General features: G+C 38.1%; 1 protein-coding gene across 1 annotated transcript in view; it reads right to left on the bottom strand.

Moving 5' to 3' along the window:
* Positions 1–22,553, bottom strand: part of PTPRN2 (protein tyrosine phosphatase receptor type N2) — a 631,017-nt gene that overhangs the window by 52,027 nt on the left and 556,437 nt on the right. Inside the window, exon 15 of the mRNA XM_041408324.1 lies at positions 6,806–6,953. Coding sequence (XP_041264258.1) covers positions 6,806–6,953 — 148 coding nt within the window. The remainder of the gene's footprint in view (positions 1–6,805; positions 6,954–22,553) is intronic.

Below are 22,553 nucleotides of genomic sequence, written 5' to 3'. Positions count from 1 at the left end.
ATTTCAAGCTGGTACCCCCAAACTCTAGTCCCTTTAAAAAAAAAATTATTTCTACATCAGAACACGTATAATGGATGGGTTTTATTTGTCTGTACTCAGGCAGAGACAATGCAGATATCTGCATCTCTTCCAATCATCCAGACTCACTTTCTGTTATGAGAAAAGAAATGTTTCTATATGATGAATCATTTCATCCTGATTTAGCTGTCACAAACAGGCCAAATTGTGTTCAAGAAATGCCATTTCTTTCCACTGACTAAAGAAAGAAAGCCCAGACCACACTCAGATAATTTTAGAGATGTCTAAGTCTACATATGAATCTCAAACAACTTGTACCTGAAACATAACCAGCACAATTTATACTTCTCAGGAAACCTACCCTGCACATTATATGGTAGAAAGAGGTTGTGGAGCTGCCCTTTCTGTAACCCTATACAGCTGAACACAGAGAGTGATGTTTTGCGAGGATAGAGGATCTTTCCACTGATTTTTCAAATAGACAAAGAGGACCTTGTCTAGTGGCCTGAGACACCACTCAACACCAGGATTCCAAGTTGGCTGTTAAGTACCAATCATTATTTTAATCATGAGGAATAATAAATGAATTAGCAAACTTATAAGGACCATACAGGAAGGTAGAGACAGAGAGTTTGGGCTCTGCTTAGGTTTATTCAACAGCAATACCATGGCAGTTCAGTAGATGAGCAAAACAAAGGGATGTTTGTAAGAGTGCTGTTTATAGTCACTCCATCTCACCCAACAGTGTCAGCAATCTTCTCCTGGAATAAGATTAGGGATGCACAAGTCATGTCAAATAACTGAAGAGATATTCTTTACTATTCACATAAAATTACTTTCCCTGCTAAGGTTTGAGGATAAAGGAGACAAGAAAGAGAACATGCTCACGAACATTATTCTTTTCCACCCTACTTCGGCACCACTGCACAAAAAAATCCAAAACATAAATAAGAACTTTTGACACCTGAGATCTTGGGCCACCCAATATTTTTTACAGGAGGCTTTGTAATGAGCAATGTCACAGAGTGCTCAAAGAATTGCAGCTCTGAAGCCTTCTGGCTTTGCAGGAGGTACACAGGTTACACGCAGTAAATGTGGTCTCACATACCTTAAGCTAAGCAAGCACTCAGGATAAGCCTTGTTCATTGAATAGCAAAAGTGTTTGAACTAATCACCAAAGGAAATGTGTGAAATGTTTTCAGAGGGATGAAGGAGAGAGAGCAGACAGTGATTCATCAGTACTTAGCAAACAGATGTCAGGGTGACTCTCCAATAAGAGTCAGGTGTGAGATCAGTAACTCACGGATCTATTTCTTTTACAACATAGTGTTTTATCCAGATTTAGTGTTTTATCCTCTGATTTAGTGTGCCATGTCATTATCTTGCAGTCTTGGAGGGTTTATCAGAGGGCAAGACATGTTAGGCTTGGTAGTGAAAAGGTGTTGGGACTTTGTATTTGCTCTTAGAAAAAGGAAGTGTACAAAAAAGGTTGTACATGTTTTTCTGCATATATCAAGAGTTTGCACCCATGTGTGCTGCAGTTGCAGCATCAAACATTCATATTGACAATGAACAGATTGTGCTTGTCTATGCCTGTTATCACCTCAAAGCTTCTAGGAACTAGCATAATAGCTCTTCTGAAACAGGCAGGGGAAGAAGAAAAGAAAAAAAAATAAACCAAAAGAATACCATGGACACCAGATTGTTACGTTAACAATGAGCAACTATGGGGAAAATGCTGAATGTACAGCATTTCTTTTTTTTTGGCAAACTGCATATCGATTATGTGAGAAGCAGGAAAAGCAGGAAATACAAGTAAGGAAGGTATGTCAGAAAAGGAAGATACATAAGTTCAATCTAAATAATGAGAAAGAAAGATGAATGAAGAAATAGGAGAGAGGTGGTAATAAGGAAGTGAGAGAAAAGACAAATGCTGTTACTAGCTACTGCAATCTGGCCAAGCTACAACTCGTCATCATTTTAAGTATTTACAATAGCTGCTGCTGAATGCTGAGCTGCTTTGCATTTGCTATTGCTCCAGCCAAGCCACAGCTGAAAGAAAAGCAAAACGCATAGATGGATACATGTGGCAGAGAGAGAGAGGCTTCCTAAATAAGAAGGTTAATATTAACCTGTAGCTCCAGAGAAATACAGCACAACGTTGGATTTTATATACATGTAAAATATAAATTATAAAATATAGAGGATAGAGCATCAAGGACATGATATAAGCAAACACACATGAGTTTGCAGTACATAAATCTCAATTTTTAGACTGAAAAAGCTATGTTTTGATGTATACACATAGATATCTTCATGTGAAGTGGTAAATGGAGCTTGATTTAGGTGGCTAAACATGGAAATGGACTGTTGGAGAAACTGTAGGGTAGATGAGACATTGCACAAGGAGAGGAGAGGACACAAGATCCCAAGACTTTTACCCTATTAGGCCAGCATCTGGAGCTCACACAGGATACACAGTGGCATCCTAAATCTATTCATTTCTCTATAAACCAAATACCAACTGTGGCCACTGCACAGCTCTCCTGATGTCACTGCAGGGACTGGTTCTTCACTGCTCTATCAGGGGCTTTGACACCTGGCTCACGTGGAGGCAGCTACATGGAGATACTTAAATTCAGGCAGCTCTCACAGACTCATGCTCAGAAACTTGGTTTCAATGCCTCAGTGTAGGTTTCTACTGATATTTGAGAGTCCTAAAGACACTTGGGCTAGCAGGCAGGAGGGTCACAAGTCTCTCACAGAGCTTTTGTTATACCTACTAGCTCTGCCTGGGTACCTTGAGTACTTTGGGCACCTCAAACAACACTGGATTCCTGTGCTTAAATGACTTAGTCAAGCATAAAATGTCATTACTATCTGAATTATTATCTGAATAATTATTATTAATTAGCAATAATTATTATTGTCCAATACTACAGTAGTAAGTAATGTCAATCTTTTATTTCTCTCACAGTGGCCCTGCAACTTAATGAAGATTATTTTTGTTGTTAGATGGAGATTGAAAGCTTGTAAAAGTAAGACTCATATTTTCTCTCTGTCTTTTGTTTCCTTTTAGTCAGATACTTCTGAAGGAACAGAACCAACAAACAAGGTTGAAAACAAGGAATATGAGCAAATTTGGGTTGTCTGAATCCAGGCATCACAGAATAAAGCAAATCTTACAGCAATCAACCTGGCACATCCTGTCTGGATAATCATTTTCTTCCTTCTAGATTTAGACTGATTTTTGTTTTTTTTTTTTTTTTTTTTTCTTTTTATACAAAGCGCTACACAGGACTCCACTGAATTAAGAAAGTGAAGAACTACTGAGAAATTAAAGTAGTGAAGCCTGAAGACTATGAAGAATCATAATTTGCTGATTATTATTATTTTGGCTATAGATGATCTGCAGAAAATGGAGCTTTTCTTTGCTCAGAACTGCTGGAGTTCCTTCATTTCAGAGCACTATTTGCACATGTATTCATAGCATGGATAATGCACATAACCCTCTGCTCAGGTGTTCCCATCTCTGGTGCACAACCCCTTGAGGCTGTGCCCTCAAGGCAAACAAGGCTCAGATCTGGGTGCCTGTTCTGCCCCTAAATGCTCTGCTCTCCTTTAGAGGAAAGGCAAAGCCCAGAGATAAGCAGGTTGCTTAAATATACACCACGACCCATGGACATGGCTGTGGTGGATAGTTTTTGATAGATGTTCACTGCAAAAAGTTGTTTGCCGAATGTTTAAAATATCTCTATACATTAATGGTGTACATAAATAAAAACATGCAGTCTTGATTCTGTTGAGATGGCTTAATTTTTCAGAGATGCAAAAAGAGAAAAAAATTGGAAAGCTTTTTTTGAGCTGCTCATGTATTCATAAACAAAATAGGCATCACTAAATTATAGCACTAAATATAAACACCGTGTGCCCTAAATTATAGCAATCTGCTTCTTGATTTGATAAAAGGATACAGTTTTGTTAATCTAGAAGGTCCAGATAACTTGATTTGTCAGTATTTTTTAAACTAGTAATTAGTTAAGTGCAGTGTCAAGGTGTTCTGCTATCAAGTATTTTAAAAACTGTTTGTATAGAAAATAGAAAAGTTAGATACAAGAGTAAGCTATGAAAAAATTGTGATACTAATTAGATGAGATATAATCAGTAAAAATAATATTGTATTACTTCAAGACTGGTTTAGAAAGAAAAACACAAAGCAAATGCAACATATTAAAGCTTCTTTGAAGCCTTTCTAAGAGGAAATCTTCTATGTGAATTGGCAATCTTTTTCTACCTTGTCAAGGTGATTATGAATATGAAAGGGGTAAGGAAACAATAACAAGGCATTACTCTGTGAGAATACACTGAATGTAAAATAACAGCTCTGTAGAATATCAAAAGCATATCAGGTTTGCTTCTCCATACATTATGAAGCAAATCTATGACTTTTTAAAAAATAGTTTAAATGCCTAACACAGTTAAAAAAAAGTGGGCAAACTGGGTCCTCTTATCTCAGTCTAATCTTAGAGTCTAAAATAACCATCACCTTATCAAAATTTAATATTGTTTAAACTGTATGCCAGACTTTCCATCCATCAGCAAAGTAGTAAGTAGTTTAAACATATATAACATGACAGCTGTTTACCAGTGCACAGCAATCTCAGAAATTGAAGGCAGGTAATTTTGTGCAATTCAGTCAAAAAGGAAAATTCCCAGCGCACTAATATTTGTAATAGAAGTTTCCACATGGAAGAAACAAAGTAAATGTATAATTTTACCCTTTAAAATGTACTAAAACACCTATAGTTAAAACTTCAGATAAATTACAGTCACCCTACCCATGTCCAAATACCTTCACCAAATCACATTTAATGGTACAAGAACATGCCTTGGAAGAAGCAATGGCAGAGAGACACTGACCAATGGCTAGTCAGTGCTGGCTGATACATTCACGAGGTACAATATGAAATATGATGAAAAGAGACAGATTACCTGTCACTGTCACTGTCCCTGAGTGTATTTAAAAGACATGTACATGTGCTATTCAGAGACGTGGTTTGGTGGTGACCTGGCAGTGCTGGGTTAACGACTGAACGCGATGATCTCAGATGTCTTTCCTAACCCAAATGATTCTGTGACATCCAAGTTAAAAGCCTCTGCTCTTTAGCACTGTCACAGCCATGATACTTCTGGATTCAGAGGTAGAAAAGTCTAGTCTGAAGTTTTCTATCTTATATCTTATTGAATCATGAAGACACAGTTTCTACATCAGTCAAATAACCAGCACCAATTTCTGGCAACATCTGTAGCTCCCAAGCTGTCTCTGTGGCAGCAACCAAAACCAGTCCAGCTTAATTTATGAGCAGGAACTTGAAATATCTTAAGATGGTCTGACTGTAAGTCCATATTGATGGAACACTTCAAGCAGGAAGATTAACTTGGATCAATACATATTTTCATGGAAAATTTTCACTGTCTATCATGTCAGTTAAGTGCTGCTTTTTTTCAGGATGTAAAAGGGCACAGAAGGCTTGCACTACTTTAACTTTCATGGTGACTTCTTTAGAACTTCTCAACAAGCCTGACCCCAAAACACATGGAAGTCAGCAAACTTCTGCTATTGCCCCAAAAGTCTTTTGACCAGCACCATATTTACTCAGGAGAATTAATACTGCTAAGTTGCTGTAATCCTCTCCTGAGTAGAAAAGTATTGCAGAAAGAGTCACTACCTAAACAAAAGAGACAAACCCTGCTGAAGCAAATATACAGGGACTGATAGGCTCACTTAAATTACCATGTCCTTCCAAAAAATCTTCACTCTAAATCTGGCTATGACATTTACTTAACGTGTTACCTGTCATTTCCCCATTTCTAAAGGAGGAATACTACTTACTCAAGATTCTCTTAGGGAAAATTAATGTTTTCAGGGTACTTTAAAAATTAAAACAGCTATATATGTTTGCCAAGCTATCCAGCTGGATTGTGGGCATGCTGATTGAGAGCGTTTTGGTTGCTGTGGACTGTGAATATATTCTCAGTTTCATTTTTGTTTCATTGGTTGCTTAATGAAATATGTGTTCATACATTACCAATGTAATCTATGATATATATATATATATATATATATATATATATATATATTTGCATAGCAAAAATATTTTACTTTTATTTCAAGCTCAAAAGTTGGCTGCTTACAGGAAAGAACAGATTCTAGGAATATAAAGATCGGTTCCTTTTTTTTTTTTCATTATTTTTATTTTTGTGTGTTTAGAGAAGCCTTGCCAAGAGAAGCCAGTTTCAAACTTACCCACTGAAGCCTAAAGGGGCTCCTTCAGTACAGCTGAGTATCTGATAAACAGATTATCTGGCTCTGCCTCTAGACTGCTTGTATTACTGCTGGATGGACAAGAGACCAACTTGTCTTCGTCAGAAGAAGAGACTTCTACTGAATACCTACAGATGCCACTCTTGTACAGACAGTATATTCCAGCACTGACAATCACTCTGGCTATGGAATGTGGTGAGACAGCACAGCTCCAGCAGCAGCGTTATGTGGCACAGTTGTGCATTTTTGTAACATATATGCAGTCTACAAGGAGACAAACAGGGTCTAGTAAGACAACAGGACATGCAACCAAGCCATAGTTATAGCACAGCTTTCCAGTACACATAGAAACCACTCCACATTGTTTACCTGCCTTCTGCAGCTTTCACACCACCGTGCAAAAAAATATTGGGGAATGTATCAAGAACCAAAATGCCATGATGCAAAGGGAAGTGTACATACATGGCACCACGGCCCGGGAGCGGTTCTTCTGGACATTCTCCTCCTGCTGTGCCACGCTGCTGTCATTGGGCTCAGCCTGGTATGCACACAGAGCTTCCCACTCCTTCTCCAGACGGTTCTTGTTCTTCAGGTGATCTTCCATGTAGGACTGGAATTAAAAGAAAACTGCATTAAGCAATGGCTTAGCTAGGCTGAAAGCTAAGCTTGAAGGATTTTTCTCATAGCATGGGAATCCTGAGCCTTGGGGAAAAAAAGAGGCTCAGTTTTAAGGTTCATTTATTTACTTAATAGAGAGTTGACTTCAAGCTTATTTGTGCTATAAAAAATGAGAATGATAAAATGTACCAATGGTAACAGAGAGGAAATATATGAAACATCCAGTCACTGAGCTTTAGGAGAAAATTATTTCTTCTTCAGTACCTAGAAAATGTAAGCCCAAATGTCTCTTTCATCAGGCAATGGAAAAGAAACAAAGTTCAACTGATAAAAATTACTACAAACAGCAACTTCTGTCAAAACAAAGGATTTTACAACTAAAGTTCAAGCACATATGCATGTCACAACAGTGATAGAAGTATTGAAAATAATTTAAAAATTGCCACGCTGAACTGTTGTAGCTCTGGGTCATCATAAACTCATCAGAAACTCTTGCAGATGAACAGGCACAGAGGGCCTTGAACTGAGGAGGTGTTGTTAATTATTATTAATATATGTTGTTAAAGATTGTACATTGCATTCAGTTAACTGTATTGGGAAAAGCATCACCAAAGAAAACTGTCTGTGGCAGGAATTATGGGCCTCAAAGTATCTTGGTGCTGGTCTTAAGATTTTGCAGATCTCCCAAAGCTAGAGCTCCAACAGTGGATAGGAAATCAGCTCCAAAGATTTGAGAAAAGTGAACCTAAGCCCTTTTCCTTCACCCCATGGATCAGAAGATAATCCAAGTATGTGAGGGGAGAAGAGCAGAAAGGAGGAAGAGTGGGGAAACCCAGAAATCTTCCCTTGCCATTAACATGAAAATTAAGAAAGTGATCACCTGCTTATACAGGCTCATAACCTTGCAGAGCTTCTACAACAAGCAAGAGAACCATCTCACATTAAACCCTGTTCGTATTTGTAAATCAAACTCCATATTGCCTGTACCAGGTAGGTTGAAATTAACATTCCTAAACAGATTTAAAAAGGACAGACTGTTCAGGAGATAGGCTCAGGGCTGGGGTCAATAGCAGAGCTTCTGGCCCAAACATCAGTCACACTGGTTATTGTTGGAACCTTCTCTAATATAGCCCAATCTGTAGCAAATCTTGTCTAGAAAAAACTCCCAGAAAGGATTCACTGTAAAGTATAGAAAGCACTTTAATTGCTTAGAAAACCCTTTCCATAGACAATCTTTCTGATGCTGAATTGTTCTTCCTAAATGTGCTTTAAGGAAGAAAGGCTCTTGTGCCCTCTCTACAGGTTTAACAGAAGGTGTAAAAAGCTTGCAGCTTGTCCTCTGCCAAACAGGAGCTCTGCTGTTGTGCCACTGTGCTTCCCACCTGGCTGGCAGGGCAGGATACAGCTCCCTGTTGCAGCTTGAACAGTTTTTTGATGACAAAGAGCCCCTGACACACAGCTTTGTTTGGTGCAAGGTTTATTGGGCACTGTCTTTACACAAGGTTTGTAAATCAAACCTGGTACTGAAAAACCAATTCAAGAAGCGACGCTTCAGAAGGGACGCCTTTAAGGACACAGAAAGATATTGCATTAGAAGAAAGGTTTCTAAAGGAGGTAAAAAATAGTGGTGGCCTAGATACAATCAAAACACCTATTGTGTGATTGCTTCTTTTCTATAATGAAGGAAGAAGCATTGCAGTGGACAGAGCTGTGACCTGATGGATGTGGAGCTGGGAGAGCGGCGTGGCCCCGGTGTGTGTCAGGGTGTGGGTCTGGTGACATGTTCCCAGCATTAACTTGCAAGTTAATAGGAGGAAACAATCCTCTAATAGTTTGTTTTTTCCTTGTCAAAAGGTTGTTACTACCGGGGAAAGGAGGGAGAATAAAGATCCTGTTCTTTTCTCCTAGCAAATCTGTGCCTGGATATGTATACTGGAATCATAGGGGAAAAAAAAAAAATATATAATCCCTCCAGAGTAGAGGCTTGCTGGTATATAAGAATTTCTATGAGGCAAAAGGAAAAAAACAGTAAAATCTAACAATACCATAGAGCCAAGACTGCTGGCTTCAGAGCAGCTGTTTAGCATGCAGCAGAGATCAGGCAGTCAAGGACCAGCCCGTAGCATCTTCCCATTTTAAACCACAGTTTTATAATCTGATTCATTTTGACATGCCCATCACCAATGTCCCACAGACTTCAGGGACATTTTATGCAGATATACAGGTCTGCCAACACTGAATCTCTCCAAAATCCTGGTAGGTCCACAAAGCTGTAGGAAAAGGGCCATGAACATTTGCTTCCTAAGGCAGGACTGAATGTAGTAAGGAGCTTTCTGTTAACTCCAGCTTGTCTCTCTAATGATTTCAAGGATTGTATTTTAAAAAGAAATTTAATTTCATTTTTAAATAATCTAATCTGCCACAGTTAAGGTAAAGTTTACAGTTAAGGTAAATTGACTGCTTTTACTGCACATGAACTTTAAAATAACTCAATGTTCTTTAAAAGTTATTACTTCAACCTTAATTTTTCAGGTAATCTTGAGAGTAAAGATACATGAATTTTCAAACGAAAACACTGAAATCTTTACTTTAACCAACCCTTTTTTGTGGTTTGAATTCCTGCATCACATGGATCAGATTCACAGAGCACTTCCTGACAGACCTTGAAGAAGTGTTTGACTATTTGAATGGACCCATGGAAGGCTCTGCCCAATATGGACATCTGCTTTTCACATATTTTTAAAAGCTACTGAGAAAGAAGTTTGCTTTAAAACATTCAGGAGCCAGACAATTCCCTCAGAGTTAAGTAATCTTTCATTTACAGTCCTTCAGAGCCCCTACGCTCATCCCCACTTTGCTAAACAGAAGCTTAGTGATTTTGAAACACTCTCTTGGGAGCTGCTGGATGTACATTAAATTGAGTGGAACTTCTGATATTTTAGAGATTGTATGTCTACTCAAATCCACTCCTTAATTAGGATGTTTTGATGAGACATTCTGCAGTGTTTGCCCGGTGCAAAAGAAATTCATTACCAACGTGTCAAACACGCACATGATTGTCCTTGTTCCAGAGCAGCAGGTAAAACAAATAGAGGTTGTCACCACTGTTATTGCAACGCTCCTCAAGCCTGCTGAAAAAAGCAGAAGTCTAGCTTCACCAATATGTGCACAACAAGGCAAGTCCTGCAATCCCAAGTATATGCTATTATTTAAACAAACACCATCTGCTTGCACAGGTCTTCTGATGCACCTTAAATTCCCTTAACCTTAATTTTCCTTCTACAGGGCCTGACCTGTGAGGACAATTGGTAGCCCGGTCCCTACTTTCTCTTGTTTAGACAGGGGAGATACTCTTGCTACCAAACATGCTGTGGGGATAAGGAGGATGTGCTGATGTAATGAGGACAGAGTGGATGTACTATAAAATTCATTATTACTGTGTGAAACCTGCCTGATGTAAGGCAAAAGGGGAGCTTTCAGCAAGAGGATGAAAAGCTGTCCCAGGGACAATGAATGGGCTGAAGAGACACTGCCAGTGGCACATATTAAGACAGATTTTATGTGGCTGAACACAGGCACAAAGACAGAGCACAGTGGCCTGGTTTGGCTTTGGTAGAACATGGCTTTGTTAGAGCTTCCTGTGTGCTCAGCTGATGTTCCAACAGGGTGTCAAACTACTTTGGTTTTCTCTATTTTTTCTTTACTCTTTTATCTTTGGTTTTCTTTATTTTTTTCTTTACTCTTTTATCAAGAAGGATGTCCAACACATGCTCTGTGACTAAATAAGGTCAAAAATATAACTATTAAATTCTAATTAACTGGTCAATCTTTAAATCATAGAATCACAGAATCATTTAGATTGAAAAAGTCTTTCAGATCAACTGCCAAGTCCCCCACTAAGCCATGTTCCTCAGTACCACACCTATATGTCTTTTAAATACCTCCAAAGATAGTGGTGACCCCACCACTGCCCTGGGCAGCCTGTTCCAGTGCTTGACAGGCCTTTTGGTGAAGAAATTTTCCCTAATATCCAATCAAAACCTTCCCTGGCACAACTTGAGGCCATTTTCTCTTTTCCATCACTTGTTACTTGGGTGGAGAGACACAATACTTTTTTCAGAGAGAGTACGGTTTGCATCTGTCAAGACATTTGCTTTAAAAATGCCTATTTTATTAGCTGATGTTCAGTTGCCACAATTATTTTTGACAACATATTTCCAATACAGTACTTGAGTAGAAACCCTTTTCAGGACTGAGCATGCATCTTTCAGTGAAAATATGAGCAGCTCTCAAATTGACAGACCTTGACATGTCTAATCGAATTTCAAATGTCAGCTGAAGATGTGGATGTGAAATTAATCCTAGTGAATGGTGACTGTTCAAACCCACACTGTTCACTCAGCAGTGTTGGAACCACTGCTTTCAAACTGCTGCTGCTTTTCCCAGAGATGCAGAGGGCCAGGCAGTGGTGTTATGCTTCCCAGGGTTCCTCAGAAGGAGGAGAGGAAATTCTAGAGGAATTTGTCTTAGCTATTATATGGCAAATTGTGCAGAAAAAGACTATACTTGAAAACGTTTGTTTTGTATTCTTGTCAGTTAATTTAAATAATGTGGTTTTTTGCCTTTGTTCCTCGCTAACTCATGGGTTGTATCGTTCTGGCCCAGGATGCCCCAGAATTCTTGCTACTCTGTTTGAACTTCTTTGTGTTCTTTAGTACACATTGCATTGACTACATGTAAGAGGAATACTTTTCTGCATAAATCCAATTTGCTTTCAACACCTCATATGATTTTGTCCTTCCATTTTCTGGCTTAATACCTTATCATTAGTGGCTTCACAGTAAATTTCTCTGTTCCCACTCGTATTACTCACAGTGCTATAGAATTCAGAGACAGAAGCAGCCTATGTGATTACTTGCTTCCAGGTCTTCAAATAATGTCATTTCTTGTACTTCACTAGAATCATTCTAACATTTGGCTGCTCTGTATCTAAAGCAGAAGCCTAAAGCACAGTTCATTACTACTTCTTGGGACTCTGACTGTTCTGAACTACACATTGTATACCTGAAAATACACAGATATTTTCAATAAGGAACACTAGATCTCATTTGAGATTTTTTTATAGGGATGTCAACAATGTTGCTTTTCTCTTTCAAACTTAATTTGCTGCTCATTTTCACCAAGCCATGTATTTCAACTTTAGTCTGTTTGCTCAGAATATTCCTGTTCTCCACAATTTCTGCTTGTATATATTCCAATGTCTTCACAGATCATGAATTAATGGATCTGTGCAAATTATAGATACGTCTTCTTGTGACTCTTCAAAGCTAATTTCTTTGTTGTATGTGTTTTCAGGTTTAACACTTTCAAACTTTTGAATTACTCCTCTGTCATCATGTCTGTGCAGAACTTCAGACTGTGATGAAAGTCATTGTCACTTCCACTCATTTCCACATCATTATTTAAAAAGTTAAATATAACTGGATCTAAGAGCAACTCCTGTACTCTGCCAGACACTCCTAGACATAGCTTTCGATCCTTACTTTTTGTATATCAACCTTTTGTCTCATTGCAATCCACATAATTGTCCTCTAAAACACTGGCATTAATTTTTCAATTAACTATTCATGAGACAGTGTCACGACTTTATTAAAATTTGTATGTATAACATCCGTTGTTTTCACTTCCTCTACTGGGTTTTGTAGTTTTACTTAAATAAAAAGCAATCAGGTTTGTCCAGGGAAGATGTGCTCTTTAGAAAATTATTCATATTCTTACTCATTGTTCAGCTATCCAATGGAAAGGGTGAAGGAGATTAGCAAACACACAAAGGAAAGACTCCAGCCTTCCCCATCCTCTTAAATGACACCCTTACATTTATCTTCTTTTTATGCCCTTGAAAAATCTCTGTCTAGATAATCAGCAACTCCTTTTTTAATATGTGCTCCACTATTTTCTAGGACTGGAGTCTAGACTCAGGGAATAGCAACAGAAAAGTTAATTTTCTTCTCTGTTCTCCCAGTCTTCTTTTACAAAATTATTATTCTTCTATTTTGGTGCACACAAACTTGTCTAGAGCTGATCAAATAAAACCCCAAGATCAGAGTCACAATCACAACCTGGGCCATATTCAGATCCCGCAGAGCATCACAATGTTTTTTCTACACTTTTGAAGCGTTTCTCACTTCCCAGCAGTTTCACAGTAATACTGAAGTTACTTTGGGGTCTTGCTTGACGAAGATCAATCTTTCTCCCTGAGCTGCCCCAGTGTCCTTGCACAGACAAAAGGCTGGGAAATCACCACATGTTTCCATGAAGAAACTTCCAGTGGTGCTGAAACATGGGAGCAGAGCCAAACTATGCCCATAGCTTCCTACTTTTCTTCCTAGCAAAGCAAACCTTAAATAAATAGAGGATGCACTATCTCAACCAATTTCAGTCTTTCCATCAACTAGCATGTTAAGAAAATAATTTTTTGCCAATAGTTAGTTGCTCCATGGAAGTCCCATGGTTGTTTCTGGTGCTCTAATCCAACCAACCCCCAATAATGCAGAGCCTGTAACTGGTACCAAGACCAGCTACGTCTCTGAAGCATCAATCCATAAATGTTAGGAATACCAGCTTTAATCTTAAATACCAAGTTCTTAAATATCAAGTTCTCAATATTAACTGCAAAGAAGTGTGACTTTATAGGGGTAGTTATATTTGGCTTATATAGACATATAAAATGAAAAATTCTGTTGTGGCAGCTCATTGTCAGTATCTCACAGAACTTGTATCTGGAAGAAATCTCAGTAAATTACCATCTGGCTATAAAGTCTCACATGCTCTCAATCAAATAGGGAGTGTTGTGCATCCCTACTTTACTGGAACCAGGATTTCATCACCTGATTAGTCAGTCATTTCAGGCTGAAGGCTCCTTTCTCTTTTGTAACTCGTCCTGTGCCATCCCAGATCTCCTGCTTACAGTAACCACAAATGAAAAAAGATGGGAAATAAAAACTTGGGAATTTGTATTTTCTCTTTGCAAAAGACACTGAGAAATTAATTTTCCTCCTCCATCTGCAGCCATATTACTACCATGATGTGTTTTGATCTAATAGTTCTCATATTTCTCAGGACATGATTACACCAGTGAAAAAAATAGTTTTGAAGCTTTTCAATTAGGTACTGAAAAATGCTATGGAGCTCTACTTGTAATTTGGCATGAAACACTACTAATATCATACATAATATGGTAGGTGATGAAGGAAAACTTAAAAAAAAAGCCAGAGGGAGGCAATTCACTGACAAAGCAACTATTCAGTGTGGTTGAGAATAATATCCCTAGATTGCTTCAAATAGGTTGTATTATTTGGAAATAATTTAACTTCCATGGTGATACCAGCCAACAATAAAAACGACATTCCATAGTTTCAGTTTCATACTTTTAGATGGAAAGCTCATTGTAGACACCTAAGCATGCACACAGAGAGCAGTTGTGCTTGCAGCATGCCATCTTAAATAATGTTAAATTTTTGTCCCTGGTTTGCTAGAGAAGTATCACCTCTGCACAAGCAGTGTAAGGCATTAGCTACCAGACTGGACCAGTGTGCAACTTTGGCAAGAAAGGCTGTAATTCACAAGCATATTAAATGGCAATCTATGTTCTGTTTGCCTAAATTAATACACCCTTGATGCAGTGTACATCACCATCTCTCTCCCTCTTAATGCTCTGATAATAGAGTTTTGTAACTTGTAAAAGGATTACTTCAATCCAATCAGCAGGTGCTGGGATCAGTGTGTGTCACACAAACACTTGCTAATCCCTTTTCTTACAGCTACCAGCTGCCAAAGGTGTTCAATGAAATCCCATTGAAATGGATGGATACAACCTGGTCTGGACTGACACAGGTTGTCATCTCTGGAGGAGATCTTGGAAAATACATGTGCTGCTAAGAATTGCTTCAACTGGAATGGTGGAGGCAGGTATACTTTTAAAAAATGCCGCGATGAAGTTAAACATTTAAAAAATTGAATGCTTCATTATGAAATATTTACTCTACCTGGCTCTCTAAATATAGCAGAAGATAAAGAAATTCACTCTAAAGGGATCCCTTCTTAAGGAATATGAGCTACTTAATGGTGTCTTCTAAGTCTTAAAATACAACCACCCTCATCTCCTCCTCCTTACCCCCTCTCTTGAAATCTAAATTATGCCTCTGAAGTTTCACCTCTGCAATTACTTTGCTTTAAATAAACCTCAACAAAAAAGAGGAGATGATTGCCATAAAAGGAATATAATTTGCTCCCTTACAATCCCTGTATTTCTATAGCTCCTTCTTGTCCAACTGTCTGAAAGTGCTCACATTACTGCAGGGGAGGCAAGTACCACTGCTGCTTCACAGATGGGAAATGGAAGGGCACAAACATTGAAATGAATTTTGCAGGGTCACAGCATATGCTCCTAAAACACTAATTTTTGCAGGAATAGTCTTGACAGCTGTTTTTTAACCCCATTATGATGTTTACAGACATGGCTAAAAGTCAGGACACCTTAATGAATCCATATCTGAGAACACTTTTGTAATTACAAGTATATCAAATGTTCTGACTGTGATGGAATTAGTAGAGATTTTGGGTTGGGGATTTTGTTTAGAAGTACATGGTTTAAGTGTCTGGTGGGTAGATAAATTTATGCACATGCTGAATGCTGTTTATGCAAAGACATGCCAAGGTAAATAATATATATGTAAAAGATGAATTATCCAAAAGCAGTTTCTAAAATTTCTGTACTTCTTATAGTAGATTTCACTACAAAAATCTCAAATAATAAATAGCCTTCACGAAAAGGAACAACATTACTTCAAAAAATTAAGGTCTAAACCTCTTAGACAAATACTGCTATTTCACAGCATGGGATATGTTGTGACATTTTGTAAAACCAAAAATAAATGCAAAACAAGAAAAAAACTCAGCCCAAACCTCCCCATTAAAGACAGCTCTGCAGTACAGGAACTGGCACCAAGGAGAGTGTCAGCTGAATTAATCAACTGAGACATTTTGGGAAGCATTTCTGGTAGCTTTGTTAAAATGTAAAAGCACAAGCATGTAAAAACTAGCTGGAAAACTGAACAAAAATATACAAATCAAGTCCTTTGACTCTTTGTGATAAATATTGACACCCAACACCATTCTCACAGAAAACTGCTATTTTCTTCTTACATATTTAATCAATTTTTCAGATGATCCCTTCTCACTTCATTTTTTACTAATATTTTAACACCATACCACAATCCAAGACATATTTGTGATTCATTTATACGTCTGTTGTGTGTCTGAAATGAAAACTTTAAAGATATATATTACTGCACACTAATTACCTGGCTGAAAACACAAAGCTAAATTCCCTGGCTTCATCTCATAGCCCTGCTAACTCAATTAAGCATCTAAATTTGGGTTCCCTGTTGGATACTGTATTTTCAAATTTAAATTTTAATGAATTACAGTCTGTGTTTCTTTTCAGAGCACTTGTACAGTCATCTTTCTTTACTATATATATAACAATTACCAAGAGATAAATAAAGAATTCTGAAAACACCATGTTTAAAAATAATCTTCTCTTCAAGCATGGTCAAGTTCTACGGAGATAATGAGACCAGTAAAACCCAGGCAACCATGACCAAGTATATCCAAGTGATACAGAACACGATGTGATTTATAGATAGTCTGGAAAAATATCACTGTGTTAGACACTGGCCATCTTGAGGGCAGACAGGAAAATATTTCTTTTATATACATAACACCCCTGCTAAAGCAAAGGGACAAGTACTTACTTACTGCTTCTCTTAAACTTGTGAATAAAAGTCAAAAAGTGCTTCTCCAGGAAAAAATAATAACTCATAAAGGAAAACCCCTCTGCTTTTCTGGTGTTCTTTTTGGGTGGTGGGGCAAGGTAAGATATTGAACTGATAAGAGTTTGTACCTGAACACACACAGAGGCTGTAGAAAATTGAGAACAAGCAATATGAAATCCAAGAAGTCTTGCAATTCATGCTACACCCACAGCCTAGAGGCAGGCTATGCATATAAGCACAAGTGACCATCAGGTTACCTGGGAGAAAAAGCAGACTGGATAATCAGCTGTTACCTTAGAAATCTCCTGTAACAGAGGCCAGACACTTTAAACTCCACAAACATCTTCAATGACCACATCCTTGCACTCAGGACCATTTTGGAACCATGGAAGTTCCATGTTTGCACACAGAGAAGCAACACAATTAGTGAACTGCCAGTCCCACGGATGCAGAGCAAACTCAGTGCAACAGTAAAAAACAAAGAGCTTGACTATAGAAGTCAGCTCAGAAAGCAGGTTGAATGAAAAACTGATTTTTTTAATGGTTGGACTTGATATCGGAGGTCTCTTTGAACCTATATGATTTTGTGACAGTAGGAAATGAAGAAACTCTTTTTTCACAGAACCCCTTTCAGGACTTAAAAGAGACGACTGTGGGAGAAGACACTTCTGCGCTACCCCTTCCATGTCACACTCACAGGCATGTTGAAACAACATGCAGCAGGAGAATAAGCAATGCTGGCTGTGAGCAAGATGCAGCTGGCATCTACCCAGCTCCCAAATCTGGAGGAAGTGTCCCATTTTTCAGGTAACCTTTTATCTATGCACCATGGGATTTCCAACTGACGCTGGCCTAGCTCAAGTGATTCTCAAATATTTTTCTCATGAAAGCATTCAAAAGGCATTGTGAAGTGATGGTAGAAAAGCTTTAGAAGTGCATAAGCTGAAGACATCCTGCCTACTCCTGGGACTCTTGGGTTTCCATGGAAGCCAGTAAAGAATAACACTTGAAAGAAGTTTGAGGAACACTGGTCTAATCCACAGATGAAAATACTTGAAGTGACAGAGGGCAAAATAAGAACAAGGGAAAAACAATGTGATAGAGGACAGAAGAAGAAGCCAAGAACAGACTGTAGAGGTCAAAAAAGAAGTGAAATGATGAAAGAAGACACGATGCTGCAAAGGAAGAAAGTCAGAAAAACAAAAACCAGAACACTGCTAAATGCTATGGGAAGAAGCAAATTTTGGTGATAACTGATAACTCTCAACATTTCTTTGCATGCTGTTTCTTTTCCTTGGAACCTTTCCCTTCAACTGCTGAACAAGGAGAATACATTGAGGGGGTGACAGCAGTAGTTTTGAGTATACAGTAAAAGTATAGCTGACTGTTAAACAGAAAGAAAAAGAGCCTAAAATTTGGTGCATGTGCATGATTGCTAAGGATTTAGCAGATTTGGCTTGAAGAAAACTGTTATCAATTCAGAAGAGACTCAAAAAATGTGTGGAAGGCATCCTTCTCCATCACAGAGTTATTTACTATAGACTTCACATCCTCAGTTTGGTTTTCAGAAGCTTTTTCAATACGTATTTAATATCTTTCAGTCAGCTCTCCAAATATGGGATATTTTGCTCTTAGATAATGAGGTGAAAACTAAACTTGGCAGAATGAAATCTGACAAACCCAAGTCCAGAACTCCTTTACACTTCAATGTCTTAAAAAAGAGTAATAAGTGATTTTGAAGGGCAAAAGTATTATCCTTCAATACAATCCTTTTTCTGTTAAAGCCACTAGCATGAGTTGTGAGACCTCAGCACAGGGACACCAGGGAATGGGGGTCTACTCCTAGCTCTGTTTCCAACCTTAAGGTTTGTCTTGGTCAAGATGCTTCCCTGTCTGTGCCTGAGTTCCCTGGACCAAAAAGACAGGATAATGATAGCAACCTTTAAAAAGAGCTTTGAATCTACTTATCAAAAGTAGTAAATAAGCATTAGTTTATTATTATTTTGGTCACTAAAGGGAGTTGAAAGGGTCCTGGTGACTTTACCCAAAATTTCTTTTGTCAGGCCCCAGAATCTTACCTGAAGGACAAAGTTTCTCAAAATTCAGTTATGAGGACATACACATGCTAAGTCAAATGATGGTGGATACCCTCAGATAGAGTTTTCTTGGTACAACAGAATTTCACATGAAACAAAAGCCATCTATGGACTTTCAGAAGAAGTAGTGTATTAGGCACCATTAGTACATTTACCACAGCAATTAGACACTAACATGATGTTTTCAATCAAACTGGTCCAATGCAAACAAAGACACCAAAAGGTGAAAGAAGGCAATGAAAAATGAAGAAAGCGCTTTTCTCAGGCAGGTATTACACACACACACCTGAGAAGAAGAAGGACACGCCTCTGCTTTGAGCCACCACTGCCCTGGGCATCTTTGCTTGCTGTGGTTAATAAACCCAACCCTTCCAGGTGCCTTCCCCAGCAGCAGATAAAGCAGTAGATAAACAGCTGCATCAGAAATACTCCTGCATTTAGAAAAGCTTTGGGTTTGGATTCTGCATTAACTTCATCCTTGAAAAATTCCATCTTTTAAGTCCCCCATATCCTACCACACTGGCATTAAGACTGTGTCTTAATGCCATGGTCTACACAGTTTGTTATGATTCTTACAGGTCAAGAAGCACCCTTGATGCCTTTGGCCTAACACATAATTATAATACACACAAAACATGATTTTATATGAAAGTGCTTCTCTGGGTATCATTACTGCATGCTATTTAGCAACTGCTACATTTAAACTAAAACTCCTTTGGTATTGTCTGATGAATGAAGTGAATGCACACTTTAGGACACATCCTGCTGCAACAGTACTCCCTCTGCAAGACTGCTCCAAGGAACATTGTAGGACTACAGATAAAAGGTTAGTACTGCAACCTGGAGTTTTTGGGGTGAGCCCAGTGAAGTTCCACATGCTCCACACAGAGGTAAAGCTTAATCTCATGGTAGAGCAGGTACATGAGGGTTTGTTGTGTTGATGGTACTTCTACACACAGTGCATCTACTCATGCAAATAATGTCTTAAAGCATTTAAATTATCTCTATCTATTCTACTGGTAAAATTTGTCACTGGCAAAGACATGTGACATCTTTTCCATTAGCTTTTCTCTGTGATGTGACACAGGCAGATTAAAAGGGTTCTTTAACATACACCTCCTCCAGTACTGATGTGGCTGAGACCACTGCAAATTAAATTTTATAAATTATCACTGCTGTGCTTTTCACCATTTATGTCACTATATATTCACAATTTCCTCATCCCGAGGAGCACAAACAGCCTTGTCAGCTTCACTTATACACTGCTGTAAGAGACAAAAATTGCAAATATTGCAAGGAAAAGTTTTAAAATTTAAAATGCTAAACAGTTTTTCATTAACACAGAAAAGTTGTATATATATGTATATATCTCTGCTCCCAAATATTTATCTATACCTATAGAGGATACTATTGCTGTTCATGGTATTTGTACACAAGCTTGCATGTGGGTATAAAGCACCCACCACTGAACAGTCATCTCAAGGCACATGATACTAAAACCAATATACAAATCCTAAAAATATACCAGTATTTAAAGGTATAAGAAGGCCTAAATAAACATGAAGTAACACTGTGTCATAAATATAACACCGAGATCCAGGGCCTGATTCTGACTGGGCTCCCACCCGCTAATCACTCGTCTGCAGACACAGCCGTGGGTGCAATTTCAGCTCTCAGATTTTCCTGCTGTAGCTTTTTTCCCCTTGTTATCTCAGTAGACATCTTCACTTTGGTGAGATGGATATTGAGCTACCATCCTGCTACACATTCCTGGAATATGCACACAGCAAGCAGCTCGGCATCAGCTCACACATGAACAGCCTTAGCTCCCATAAAATATTCATTCATTTAAAAAATATTTGCACCCTGCTGTCAAACTTAGACAAATTCATACTGAGCCTCAGAAAATAGCTGTTTTAATGGTAAATGATGTTCCAGAAACCTCTTTCAGGCTAAACACTCTCGTCAAAATTATTTTAATAAGAAAGATTAACAATTTCAGCATTAGCTGCTAATCCCCTTTCATTTGAAACTGTGCTGATAAAATTCTTTGCTTGTCATTCAAATAGTAAGTAATAATTATAGATTTGGGGCCTCCATCTCTTGCTTCATTAATAGTAAATTGCATGGAAGTCTGAAGCATAAAGTCAGCTTTGATACATCTCAAAATGCAATTTCCATAGCTTTCCTTAGCTATGTACAATTAATTACAGAGCTAATAAGGGGAATATGTTAATGAAAGGGAAATTATTCACTCAGACCACCTGGTCTTATCAAATTTCTTTAATATGTTTCCTTCTTTCTGTGAATTTGCATGACAGCAAGAACACAAATCATGGTGTGCATTGCTAGTCCTTTAGTATTTTTATTTGCAACCAGCTAAAGTCCACTTAAATTAAATACAGAAAGAATGAAAGAAGTAGTCAGTAGTAAATAACTGACTGCATTTGTTTTCTCAAGTTCAGTACCTTTATAATATTAAAATAAAATCGCTTAAACAGCTTTATAATTACCAGACTCTCTTCAATGCTGAAGTACAAATAATGCAGAGAAAAGAAGACATTGTCATCTTTTATTTTCCTTAAAGAAATGTGCTGCATGTGCACATATTTAATAAAAGATGTACAGAAATGTGCTTCAATTCACTGCAGTCTGACAGCTACTAGAGCTTAGTTGCTATGTGCAGTAGAGTTTTTGGATGTTCATGGAAATATTTTAGGTGGTACAAACAGCCCAGTCAGAAGGTGGCAAACCTTCACATAAATCATCTTAAAAATAACGCAGTTGTGATACATAGTCAGAGAAATATTTTTTAAAGTTGGGTCAAATCCGGAAACCAACCATCTTCAACAAACCTCGATGGATTTACTACTGACCAGACAGAGGACAAAAACATTTGAGGGCCTGGACATCAGCCCTCATAATCATTCCAGTAAGAAAAAGGGCAGAGAATAATTCCTAGAGCAATGGCAGGTTGTGTTTGGAGGAGGTGATGCTTGTGGGCAGTTTATCACCCCTCCCTTCTATTCTTAGTTCAACGCAAAGGTCCAACATACAGCCAGAAACAAGAGGCAGCTCATAATTCTCCCTTGCTATGAATAGGGTTTTCTTGGCCAGCTTGGCAACCTAAAGCAGCATTAGCTCATGAGTTTAGGAGAAGAGGATAAGGGAGACATGACAGCATTGAGGGAGAGCTGCCAACTAAAAAAAAAAATAAAAAAAGTAAGACATTACTCTGGTCTGAAACAAAAGGACAGTTACATAAAGGAGACAAACTCAGTATAATTATGTCTTTTATAAAGACATACTGGGGTAAGGGTGTAATATTTGAGGGTGGAATACTTTACCTGGTTTTGACCAAAAAGTAAAACAGTCCTCTTTTATTGAACAGCAAATAGTATGTCATCCACTTCCAAGCAAACTTCACAGATTATTTTAATGTTTATGTCCTTATTTAAAAATGTTTCCACAGCTGCGTCGTGGGTGCATATGCAAAATTTGATCATCACAGGAGCATTTTGTCTGTGTCCTACACATCAAATTTTCCAAATACCACCCAAATTCTGTTACCTTACTCAGAAAACACTGCCAAATTATCGTCTAATCCCAGAAGGAGTTGCAGAAAGCAAAGCACAAGTTTTTTTAATCTTGCCCTGAAGA

The sequence above is a fragment of the Onychostruthus taczanowskii genome, unplaced genomic scaffold (genome assembly GCF_017590055.1).
Source record: "Onychostruthus taczanowskii isolate IOZ18803 unplaced genomic scaffold, ASM1759005v1 scaffold3, whole genome shotgun sequence".
Classification (NCBI taxonomy): domain Eukaryota; kingdom Metazoa; phylum Chordata; class Aves; order Passeriformes; family Passeridae; genus Onychostruthus; species Onychostruthus taczanowskii.
The sequence above is the reverse complement of the archived record's forward strand: the minus strand, read 5'-3'. Positions and strand labels throughout refer to the sequence as shown.